The 12,260-nt window shown below is 37.7% G+C and overlaps 1 protein-coding gene across 2 annotated transcripts in view; it reads right to left on the bottom strand.

Annotated features, from left to right (window-relative positions):
- LOC135638472 (GCN5-related N-acetyltransferase 4, chloroplastic-like) overlaps positions 1–12,229 on the bottom strand; it is a 46,512-nt gene extending 34,283 nt beyond the window's left edge. Inside the window, exon 1 of one of the 2 annotated variants that reach the window (XM_065151584.1) lies at positions 11,755–12,229. In XM_065151584.1, coding sequence (XP_065007656.1) covers positions 11,755–11,911 — 157 coding nt within the window. In that variant the 5' untranslated portion in view covers positions 11,912–12,229. The remainder of the gene's footprint in view (positions 1–11,754) is intronic. The other variant, XM_065151585.1, reaches the window with a different exon arrangement.
- Positions 12,230–12,260: the final 31 nt, after the last annotated feature.

The raw sequence follows: 12,260 nt of genomic DNA, 5'->3' as shown, positions 1-12,260 counted from the left end.
GTGGAGGTTTGTCGGATCTTTGCTAGTTGTCCGTCAATATTCTCGTAATCGGTTGGTCTGAAGCGAATCAGCAGTCCTTCTTTGAATTGTCGCCATGAAAGGACTCCATAAGTATGTTCAAACCAATCAAACCATTGTATAGCATCCCCTTCAAGATGTATAGCTGCAATTTTCACCATAGATGCATCCGCGGTTTTATGGTACCGAAAATATCGCTCCGCGCGCGAGATCCAACCAATCGGGTCTCCTTCTTCCCATCTAGGGAAATCCACTCTCATGCATGGATAGTTGGGGTTGGTCATAGAGCTTCCCCTCTCTTGGAAGTCATATCTTTGGGCTTGGTGCGATTGGGCAAAGCTCTCTCCTTGATGTGATTTCTTCGGGCTTAGTGGTCGGCCCAATCTGAGTTCGATAAACAGCGTCTGAATCTTATCCTCCATTCGCGCCTCAAAGGCTTCGAATTTAGCATTAATTACCTCCTCAAATGCCATAGTATATGCCGCCAAATCTGTGATGTTAAGATCTCTCTTTTGTTGTCGGGTTAAAGGCATGTATTGGTTGAGAGAGGTGATGGTCGAAAGGGTTGGTAGATCGGTGGATGTAGGCTACGGTTTAGGCTTGTTTTGTGGCTATTTTGGGTGCAGTTTGAGGGTGTGGTTTGGTGGAGTTTTAGGGCTGTAGATAAAAGTTTTGGATCTGTGGTAGATGGTAGCAAAGTTTTGATAGAAATAAGTGGAAGTTGCAGCAAGTATGTGCTGTCTTGTAAGAGTAGAATTGTGGTCGAACAAACAACGATTTCTCGACATAATTTCCACCAAAACCTTGAGAGAATTGAGGAGAGAATTGATAGCAAAATCACAGTTTATATGACAGCAAGGATATCTAATTTAATCAAGAAAATTTCGGCAGTATAACAGCAAGGAAATTGGTGCAAGTTGCGATTGCAGAATTCTCGTCGAGAAATTTCAGCGGGTTACGATGAAAATTTGCAACAACACAAAATCGTTTTTAGAGATGAATTTCTTAATAGATCAATCTTAGATGGAAGCCAAGATGATCTATGAAGTGTATATGAAATTTCATTCAAAAAAGATTGCAAATAGATGGGTTAAGGCAACAATATGTGGCTGAAATTTTCTACAGTACAGATTTTTAAGTATAGCAGATTGGACATAAAAGATCAGTGGTTTATATTGAGAATTTTTTTATGAAACCAAAAGGAATTTCACTGTTATGAAGTGTTAAAGCTATCATAAAAATTTCGTAAAGATTTGGATAGAAACAACGTAGTATCAAGATCAAACAAACAGTGTTATGCGGCTGAAATTTTACAGTGCAGATTTTCAAATATAGCAGATTAGACGTAAAATATCAATGGTTTATATTGAGAATTTTTTGACAAAACCAAAGGAAATTTACTGTTTGGAAATGTCAAAGATGTCATAAAAATTTCGAAGAGATTTGGATAGAAAAAACACAGTAGCAAGATCAAACAAACGGTGCTATACGGTTGGAATTCTGCAATGTATCTTTCGTCGTAGAGATGAAAACTTTATGACGAAAAGTTTATGCAGCAATATAGGAATAATTTTTTTTTTGGATTTTCAAATAAGGATAACTAAATTGCAGCAGCAGTAAGGTAGAAAACCAGAACCTGTTGCAATTTACGGGGAGATCAAAGGATGATCCGTGGTGGTGGAGATGACGGCGGAATTTGACAACGATCTCTTAAGCAAATGTGGGAATTGCTTTGGGCAGTTGTGGAGGGTTGATGGATGGCTGTGGAAGGGCAGCGAGATGCCAAGAACGCTGCTCTGATACCAGGTGTTAGAATCCTCGCAGATTCTAAACTTGGGGTTGATCTCTTTAGGGGATCGACCTCCTTGGAACTCTATAGGGGTTCCTCCCTCCAAGTTGCTGCTCAAAGGCTGCAGAAAAGATTCATCTATTGCTTATGCAAAGAGGTGGAATACATGACTATTTATAGGGCTTCTAAACCCTAACTCCTAATAGGACTCTTACTTAAGACTCCTACTTCTAAACAACTCCTAATAGGACTCCTACTCAAGACTCCTACTTCTAACCAACTCCTAATATGACTCCTACTCAAGACTCCTATTCCTTTACAACTCCCTATTCTTCTCTAAGAAATAACCTCCTGACCCTAGCCGGCCTCTTCACCTCTTTAATAGGGGTCGGCTTAGGTAGGTTTTACATGAATGTCCCTCTCAATTAGGACTCTCCTAGCTAGAGTCCTAACACCATTACTTTCCAAAACTCCTTATGAGTTGTGGAACAACAAAAACCTAACGTTTCATATTTTAAAGTTTTCGGGTGTAAATGTTTTATCTTGAATGAAAAAGATGCCTTAAGAAAATTTGATGCAAAATTCGATGAAGGGATTTTTCTTGACTATTATTCTATTTCTAAGGTTTTTCGTATTTTTAACAAAAGAACTTTAGTTATAGAAGAATCTATTCATGTTGTTTTTAATGAGGTTTTCGATTTTAAGAAAAAATGAGTTTGATAATGATCTTAATTTTGATGCTTTGAATTTAATGAACCCTCTCCTTCATCTAGCAACTTAGATGCATCTTCTTCTGAAACATCCTTACCCAAGGAATGGAAGTACATAGATGCTCATCCTAAGGAGCTAATCATAGGATACACATCAAAAGGGGTTCAAACTCATTCTTCTCTTAAGAATTGTTGTGCCAATACTGCTTTTCTTTCTCAAATTGAACGTAAATGCATTGACGAGGCCTTGAAAGATGATTCATGGGTTATCGCAATGCAAGAAGAGTTGAACCAATTTGAAAGAAATGAAATATGGAAGCTTATTTCAAGGCCAAATGACCATTTAGTTATTGGTACTAAATAGGTCTTTAGAAAAAAGCAAGATAAATTTGGTATCATGGTTAAAAACAAGGCTAGATTAGTGGCCAAGGATTTCAACCAAGAAAAAAGTATCAATTATGAAGAAACCTTCGCTCCTGTGGTATGATTAAAAGCCATAAGGATGCTTCTTGCGTATGCTAGTAGTAATAATTTTAAGTTATTTCAAATGGATGTTAAAAGTGCTTTTCTTAATGGCTTTATTTCCGAAGAAGTTTATGTTGAATAACCTCCGGATTTGAGAATGATAATTTCTCAAATCATGTGTTTAAATTGACTAAAGCTCTCTATAGATTGAAACAAGCCCCAAGGGCTTGGTATGAGAGACTTAGCTCATTTCTTATCCAAAATAATTTCTCTAAAGGCAAGGTCGATACCACATTATTTATTAAAAATTTTGAAAATAATTTTCTTATTGTTCAAATTTATGTTGATGATATTATTTTCGTTTTCGCGAATAAATCACTATGTGAATTGTTTGCCAAAAGTATGAACCAAGAGTTTGAAATGAGTTTAATGGGTGAACTAACCTTCTTTTTAGGCTTACAAATCAAATAACTTAGTAATGGTACTTTTCTTAGTCAAACAAAATATACATTAGACTTGTTAAAACGGTTTAATATGGATAGTTCAAAGGCTATCAATACTCCTATAAGTACCTCCACTAAGTTAGACATTGACGAAAATGAAGAAAGCTTTTATTAAAAAGTTTATAGAGGTATGATAGGTAGTTTACTATACCTCACCGCAACAAGACCGGATATCATATTTAGCCTAGGACTTTGTGCTATGTTTCAATCTAATCGTAAGCTATCTCATCTTAAAGTAGTTAAAAGAATTTTTATATATCTTAAAGGATCTACTAATTTATGATTATGGTATCCAAAATCCGAAAACTTTGAATTAATTGTTTATGTTGATGTGGATTTTGGTGGATGTAGATTAGATAGAAAAAGCATATCTGGAACATGTCAATTCTTAGGACATGCACTTGTCTCTTGGTCTTCCAAGAAACAAAACTCTGTTGCCCCATCTACAACCGAAGCCGAATACATGGCAGCTAGTGCATGTTGTGCACAAGTCGTATGGATGAAAAATACATTAGAAGATTATAGAATTTATCTTAAAAATATTCTCATAAAATGTGATAACATAAATACAATATGTTTAACAAAAAATCCTATTCAACACTCTAGAACTAAACATATTGACACTAGGCATCACTTTATATGAGATCATGTTAATAATCATGATGTAATCTTAGAATTCATTAATACGAAATATTAATTGGTCGATATCTTTACAAAACCTTTAAATGAAGAACAATTTGATTTCATTATAAGAGAGATAGGCTTGTTAAACTGTCCGAATGCATGAGTTGTTATATTTTTTTTTCGGACTATCTTTATGTATTTTATGAATGGAGCTTTCATGAATTTATGTTGTATCAAGTTTACTTCATACCCTTGCTCCATCACGTAATGATGTTTGAAACATTTAGTCCCTTCACCGAATGAACCTATAGACAAATGTCAATGCATCTTTCACGGATTTCATTATTATGAATTCTTATTGAGAAATGGATTTAATGAAGTTTTATTCATGGATTTCTTTTTATCCTTTATCATGAACTCTTCCTTACTCTTCTTATGAAAGAAGAAGTTTTATGAATTTTTAGTATGTGATTATCACTTGCAAGAATGGGGATTTCATCCTTTCCATAAATCCCTTCTCTTTGTTAAAATTGAAGCATGATTTAATGAAACTCATTTATTGTTTTTAACTTGATTCAAATCATTTCACAAAATTGGTTCTTAGTGGATTCCCTCCTTACCTTCCTTCTTCTTCCTCATGCAAAGTTTTGATGATAAAGGGGGAGAAGTTAATGGAATCTCTCTCTTTAATGTTGAGAACTTTTGAATGTTACCATGCAACAATGCAATATCGATTGGATAAATTAGTATGAACTTGCTTGAATTTTTACCACACTTGCATTGTTGAATTATTCTCCTTTTTATTGATGACAAAGGGGGAGAAAAATATCAAAATATGATAAATTGATGACAAATTGGCATTGTAAATGTATGCAATGTATCTTATCGTAAATACTTATCATAAATATACTTGTATGTTTTGCAAATGCTTGAAACATAACACATCACAAATGCTTAAAACATATCAAAATATATTTCATATGCATTGTAGATATTTGAAATGTTTCATAAATACTTGATAATTGTCTATCATAAGGTATCATAAGCTTAACTTACAATTTACAATTGATACCATGGAATGATGAATTGTTATCCTTGTCATCTTGCTATATTTCAAATTTGTATCATACTTGAAAATGATAATTGTCTATCATCATTGGACTTGAAAATGAATATCAAGCCTTGACATCATTTTTTATGTAGCATTGTATTTTGAATTGGTAAATCATGATAAGTATCATGATGTGCATGCTGATAAGTTTAAATGAACTTAACTTATCAGTTTGATGCTTGAATTCAAGAATGAATTTTCTCAAGTATGGCATATAGATAGGGGGATTTGAGGTTAACTTCGTCATTAATTTATTGTCATCATAAAAAAGGGGAGATTGTTAATTCTCGGATTTTGATAATGAAATCAATTGATAAATTGTTTGATCTAATCTATATGTTGAGAAAAGTGTGCAGGATTAACTACGATAGCAGTAAGACATAAAGCAGGTGTTGTGCCGGAGTCGAGATCGAGACTTCGTTGGGAGTTCGAGAGTTCGTCGGAAGTCCGGACGTTCGTCGGTAGTCCTGTCGGAACTAACCCAGAAGTCCAGGAGCTTGCCAAAGAAGCTCATTGGAACTCGCCAAGAAGATCGTCGTAAAGTCCAGGAGCTTACTAGAACTCCGTCGGAACATTGCCGAGAGATCGTCGGAAGTTCGTCCGAAGCTCGTCGGAAGAACAATTGACGTACCGGAACTAGAATGCTTTGTTAAATGTCTTAATTATCGTAGTTAGGCAGTAAATTGAGTTAGGATTGGGAGGTGATCCCACTAACTCAATTAGGGGCCAATTGGGCCCTAAATAGAGTTGAATTTGGCCGGATTGAACAGCCTATTTAGCACCTGAAATTACGACCGGCGGTGGCACTGCTTGGTGACCTAGTCTCCCAAGTGGTATGGGCGGTGGTACCGTCGGCAGTTAATGCTGCCAGCGGTGGTACCGCCCTTGTCAAGCAGTGGTACCGCTAGAGCTCGGTCTCCGAGCTCTGTCAAGCGATCGTACCGCCCAGACTGGGCAGTGGTACCGCCCAGTGTCAAGTGTCAGGCGGTGGTACCGCCCAGTAATGGCAGTGGTACCGCTAGTACCCCGAAATCCGGGGATATGACACTTTTTGGCTCCAATTTTGAAGTCATTGGGGCCTATAAATATCCCACCCTTTTCTACATGAAAGGGTATGAAAGTATTGGCATAATCTTGAATCTTTGAAGTGTTAAAGTGTTGTAAAAGTGCTAGAGTCCTCCTCCTTCCTTTTGAGATCATTCAAGAGAAGTGTGAGGCTTATAAGGGTTCTCTCCTAAACCCGTGAAAAGGAGAAAGAGCTGTAAAAGGTAGTTGGTCTTCGCCTATTGAAGGAAGACCATTAGTGGACGCCGGTGACCTCGACGGAGGAGGAATCGGAAGTGAATGTAGGTCACAACGACCGAACCACTCTAAATTCTGGTTTGCTTTTCTATTTGTGCAATTTACATTACTGCAAACTTCCTTAACCTTCTCTTTGCACTCTTACGAAAGCTTTCACGTTCAATATCTTTACGAAACGGATTAAATCGAAACGAATATTTTTCGAAATCAACGCTTTTTTCGTTGCACTAATTCACCCCCCCCCCCCCCCCCCTAGTGCCACTCTTGATCCTAACAAACTCAATTAGGGGCTAACTGGGCCCAAAATGTGGCTATTTTGAGCCAAGAGAAAGGCTCATTCAGTGACCCAAAAGTTAGGTCAGGCGGTGGCACCGCTAGTGGCTTAATCTCCAAGACTGTGTCAGGCGGTAGTACTACCAGACTAGGTGATGGTACCGCCCAATGTCAGTGCTGCAGGCGGTGGTACCGCTAGGACCCAGGAAACCCAGGATTAAACCTTTTTTGGCTCAAATTTTGAAGTTATTTGGGGTTTATAAATACCCCAACTATTCCTGCATGGAGATGCAAGAATTAAGTACGAAAATTGAGTTGAAAGGGGGGAAAGAATACTTGAGAAAAATTGTGTAATCTCTCTTAGGATTCTAAAGTCCCTTCTTCCTAGTATTTAGAAAGTTCTTCTAAAGGGATAAGTGAGGTCTAAGAAAGAGAGGTTGTAAAGGTTCTCTCCTGAGCCTATCAAAAGGAGAAAGAGTGTAAAAGGATAGTTGATCTTTGCCCATTGAAGGAAGATCGGTAGTGGAAGCCGGTGGCCTCGAGTGAAGAGGAATCGGGAGTGGATGTAGGTCACGATGACCGAACTATTATAAAACTTGGTTTGCATTTACTTTAAGCTCTTTACTTTCATTGCAAACTGCTTTATTTACTTATTCACTACGCTTCCGTATGCTTTCTAATTAACATATTTCCGATAGGGTTTTTCAAAATTGTGATTTTAACGAAAGCACTAATTCACCCCCCCCACCTCTTAGTGTCAACTCAATCCTAACAGTACCACCGCTTGATAGAGCCTCGAAGACCAGGCTTTGGCGGTACCACCACCTGACAGCCATTTTTGGGTGATGGTACCACCGCCCAGACCTCCTGGGAGGCTGAGCCTCAAGCGGTTACACCGCCCACTCTAGGCGGTGCCACCGCCTGGCATGGCTCCAAGTGGCCGAGTGGGTCATCCATCCAACCCAACTCAACCCTAACTTTGGCCCAATGGCCCCCTAATTAAGTTGGCCTAATTTCAACCCAATTACAACTTAAAACTATTTCGATCTAGACAATTATTACATAGCCTTAATCACATGTTTTCCAGCATGTCATTGGTTCATCGTCGCATCGTCCTCTTTTGCGGTTTTTTGCCCAATCGACATGTTGACTTCCGCAACTCCGATCTCCTTGGCGCAATGTCCGTGCTTTGAGGCCTGATGCCCGAACTCATGGCACGAAACCTTCTGCCAACATATCGACCGATCCTCCGGCTCGACGTCCAATCTTCTAACATGTTCCACTCCGGTCAAACATTGATTCTTCCTGCTTTAATTGTCTCTTTATGATCGAAGCTAGTCCTGCATCACTCAAAACATAGATTAGATCATAAACTCTATCGATTGTTTCATCATCAAAATCCGAGATTTAATACATACAAGTCCTGACGTCTCGCAGAAAGGTGCAACAAGCAAGCAATTCAACAAACACTTAGAGAGAGAGCAAGGGAAACCAAGAACTCTGGAAGGGAAAAAGATAGTCACAAGTCCACAAACGACCACTCAACCGGGTGTCAGGGTGTAAGGCACATCTACGCACACTTTATGTCAAACCAAAGTTCGATTCAAACTCTAGTTGAGTTGAACTGATCTTTGATCGGTATCCAATTTGAGTTGAACTTGAATGAGACTTGAGCTGACTTGAATCTGATCATTGAGCTCACATTCGAGCTTGAGTTTGGTTTTAGTTGGATTAGGATTGATTTGGAGTTCGACTCGAACTCCGGTTGAGCCAAATTTGAGTTCACTCAAACTCGAGTAAATCGTACTGGATCAATATCAGTCATCTTAGCCCCGAGTGGGATTTATCCATCACTCATTTTCAAAATCTAATCAACTTTCCCTTTTATAGGTCCTTCAAGACCTCTAGAAGACCGCCTTTAGACAGACCCCTTGTGGACAGATATTGCAATGATATATCACGACTCAGGCAATTCCAACTAAATATCACCTTTTGATGCCATTGAATATTTTTATAAAAATATTTTTATAAAGTTGCCCTAGTAAAGTTGAATATTTTTATAAAAATAAATATAGAAAAAACACATATATCTAAGTAGTATATCCATCTGGTCAAATGAGCGCATTCAAGGAAAACATAATTCTGCTCAAAATCCTAAAAGTATTTGATGATTATAATATTTTATCTAAATCAGATAGTATGAGGAACTAATGCACACTTAGGTGAATCTAACAAGTACCATATCCAGCTAGTATTTAGAATACATATGGCAAGAGATTTTTAAGTACCCACATTCAATAGGTGGCATCTTCGAAGGGGATGAGCAACACATGCAAATTCAATAACCTATAACCTATCCTAATTTGATCCACAAAATAAATCCTTTCCTACATCATCCACTCTCCAAAATGAAGTCATACTTATAGTCAGTTGCCTTTGGTGAAAATCTATCAAACTTCAATTTAATCTGCTACTCATCCATATCAAGCTAACCCTAGTTGTACAACCAACTTATTTTTTAAAAATACAATGGGAGAGGTAGAGGGGAGAAAATAAAGAACGAAAAATTAAAAGAAAAGTGATCACCCATTTTAGCAGTTGACTGTAATATACTTACAATTAGGTAATTTCTTGGAAATTTCTGCATTTATTATCACCCATTTAGAATGCTGGATTGAGAGCAGTATGTAAATTTCTCTTCCATCAAGCTGTGTACACATTATAATTTCCTGATAAAGAACTACAATTTCTTCCCTTTTCTCATTCTTTATAAAAAATAAATAAATAAACAAAACAACAAACTACAGTTGCTAATATAATCAGAGAGTAATATCAGTCAAATCTCTTCGAAACAGACAATCTTCCACTTATGTGATGAATTCAAGGTCGTGTTCATGGAGACTGTTTTAAAGAAAGGAAATAAAATCTTGATAACAATATCATCTTATAACCAATTGTTGGAAAATTATTCCCCATCTTCCACTGCCTTTATCTCCTCACCCCCAGGAAAAGCCATCACATCAATCCACATATGGTACCAGTCTTTAATCACTTCTAGTTGCTACAGTTCACCTAAACTCATCCTCAACAAACCAATAGTTTTTCCAAAGACAGTGTGCCATATTGACATAATAGTCATAAGATACATAACATATCTTAATGAAAAACAAACGTTCAAAAAGAAACTTCTTTTAATTTGCATACACCCATGTTTTGGTCACAATAATTTAAATTGCAAATGAAATATAGAATTGCTTCACATCAGTTAAAGTAGACTTGTAACATGCCTGGAAAACTATCAGTTTTTGGTAAAGAATGTTAATTATAAGCATTTGGCATTTTTTTTAAAAAAAATTAATGCCCCAAACTGCAATCCCATATTTTTCAGAAACTTAAAACCTCTTTGGAATTCAAAGACGACGTGCATCGATCTGGAGTATATTGATGCATCATAAGGTTCGACAACTTAATGGTTAGGATTTTTCTAGTCACCAACACAATTGACGTATATCTGACCTTTCTGGGTAACTTTTGGATAGCCTATGAAGAGATCATGAGCACCCAAACAAGCCTAATGATTGTTTCACAACAGTTGAAACATGTGAAGTATAATGATGTGTCTGTCAATGCAATAAAGAATATTCTTCTTATTCTGTTATGATTATCCCCAGAAGAGAAAAGTTGCTTCAGAACATACGTATAGACTGGAAATGGCCACCCAAAAGGTCAAGAGATCAGGCCATTCAAGTCTAATTTGTTGATATTCACCTAACTTGCTTAGATAACAAAATTTTGCCATTCTCAGATGGTGACCATGATCTGGAAAGCTAAATTCAAGTCCAATATATTTGACAATAAGACTGACCCCAGTTTTCAGCATCAAAATCCATTGTATTGACGATAAATGGAGTCCATGAAGGAACAATTCATGGATTGGGAATCTAATTTTCTGACAATAGTAGCAAGTAACAGTTCTGTTTGTTTACGAGAATTTTCTATTTATTTCTTGGTTGAAAAATACTATATTCCAACTTTAACAATGTTTAGAATTTGATAAAGGAAGGAGACAAAAATACTCAATTACCAATTTTTCATTATACTATGTCTTAATCTTCTTCTTGTCTACTATTTGTGCATGTTTTTCTCCAGCTCAGTATTTCTTTTGATCTAGCATCATATGGGCTTGTTACAATGTTACTAGTAGGAGCATTAACATTTACCCTGTGATAAGATAAAACAAATAAAAAGGGGTGATAAGATGAGATGAGAGGTTGCGTGCGGTTGCAACAACCCATCCAAACCTACGTGTAGGGTGGTTGCAACCCACGCAATCTCATTTCATCGCACACGGTTGGCGTGAAGGACCTCCTCTTATGCCGATATAAGGCACTGAGATGCAGCGTTCAAAACCATCCAAACCAGTGGAGAGTGCAGTGAGAAATAGAGAAGGAAAGAGAAAAAAGAGAGAAGTGACGAGAGAGTCTTCTACTTCATTTGGTTCCTCCCTTTTGTGAGTTTCTCTTCTTTAGCTTTTTCTATTACAAGAGAGAATGTGTCTTGTTTATCCGTATATTAGGGAGAAGGTTGTAATCTCATATTTTATAGTGAATACCTTCTAGCTTGCTTGGCCATGGATGGTTCCTTCAACCATTGAGAGTTGTGCTACGTTATATCTTGATATTATTATTTTAGTTGGTTTTGATCTTTGGCTTTATTGTTTAAGCTTGATGTTGCTTGCCGGCATGCCAACACTTTGTCTTACTCCTAGGGTTTGTGTTTCAAATCATAATGACGAACCAAAAAGCAAAAAAAAGATGTGCAACTTAACCGACAATAGGAATAAACCCAATTGCAACAGATACAAGACAGCTGAAAGTCAAAATCCGATCAATCTTCTACAAAAGCAGAATTTTGAGTCCGAATTGCGGAAGATGAACGCATTACCGGTAAGTTATATACCTGTCGAGCATTGGAAGAGTCCTCCTGTGCCGCAACCGTTGCTGTTCCGAACCCCAGGAAGGAACAAAGGAAGCGTTTTCTGGCGCAGAGGAGACGATGGGAAGGAGAACCGAAGAGAGGGCGATGAGGAGCAGGACAAAGACGGCGTGAGGGCCATCAGACTCTCCTCTCGTCCACCGTGCGCGCGAGCGAACTAGTTATTGTTGATTTAGTTATGTAGCCTTCCGCTAGCCTTCCGCGCTGACCTGGCTGTCGGGCTCGGTCGATCAGCTTCGCGGTCAATCACCCCAGCCATCGTGGATGCCTGAACAATTTCAAAACGACATCGTTGATTGCGCTCTTTATTAAGCGCACTAGATAATAAGTTGCAATCGATCGGTGATGGATCGACCTGATCCGCCCCGATTGAACCAAATTTGATTGGTTATTTTTTTCAGAGGAAATATAGTTTTCAAGGACAGAAACCGCATCACTTATCCTGTCTTGGAAACACCGCGACCACTCGA

Source organism: Musa acuminata, chromosome BXJ3-5 (assembly GCF_036884655.1).
Source record: "Musa acuminata AAA Group cultivar baxijiao chromosome BXJ3-5, Cavendish_Baxijiao_AAA, whole genome shotgun sequence".
NCBI lineage: Eukaryota > Viridiplantae > Streptophyta > Magnoliopsida > Zingiberales > Musaceae > Musa > Musa acuminata.
Note: the sequence above shows the minus strand (reverse complement) of the source record. Positions and strands in the feature narration are given on the sequence as shown.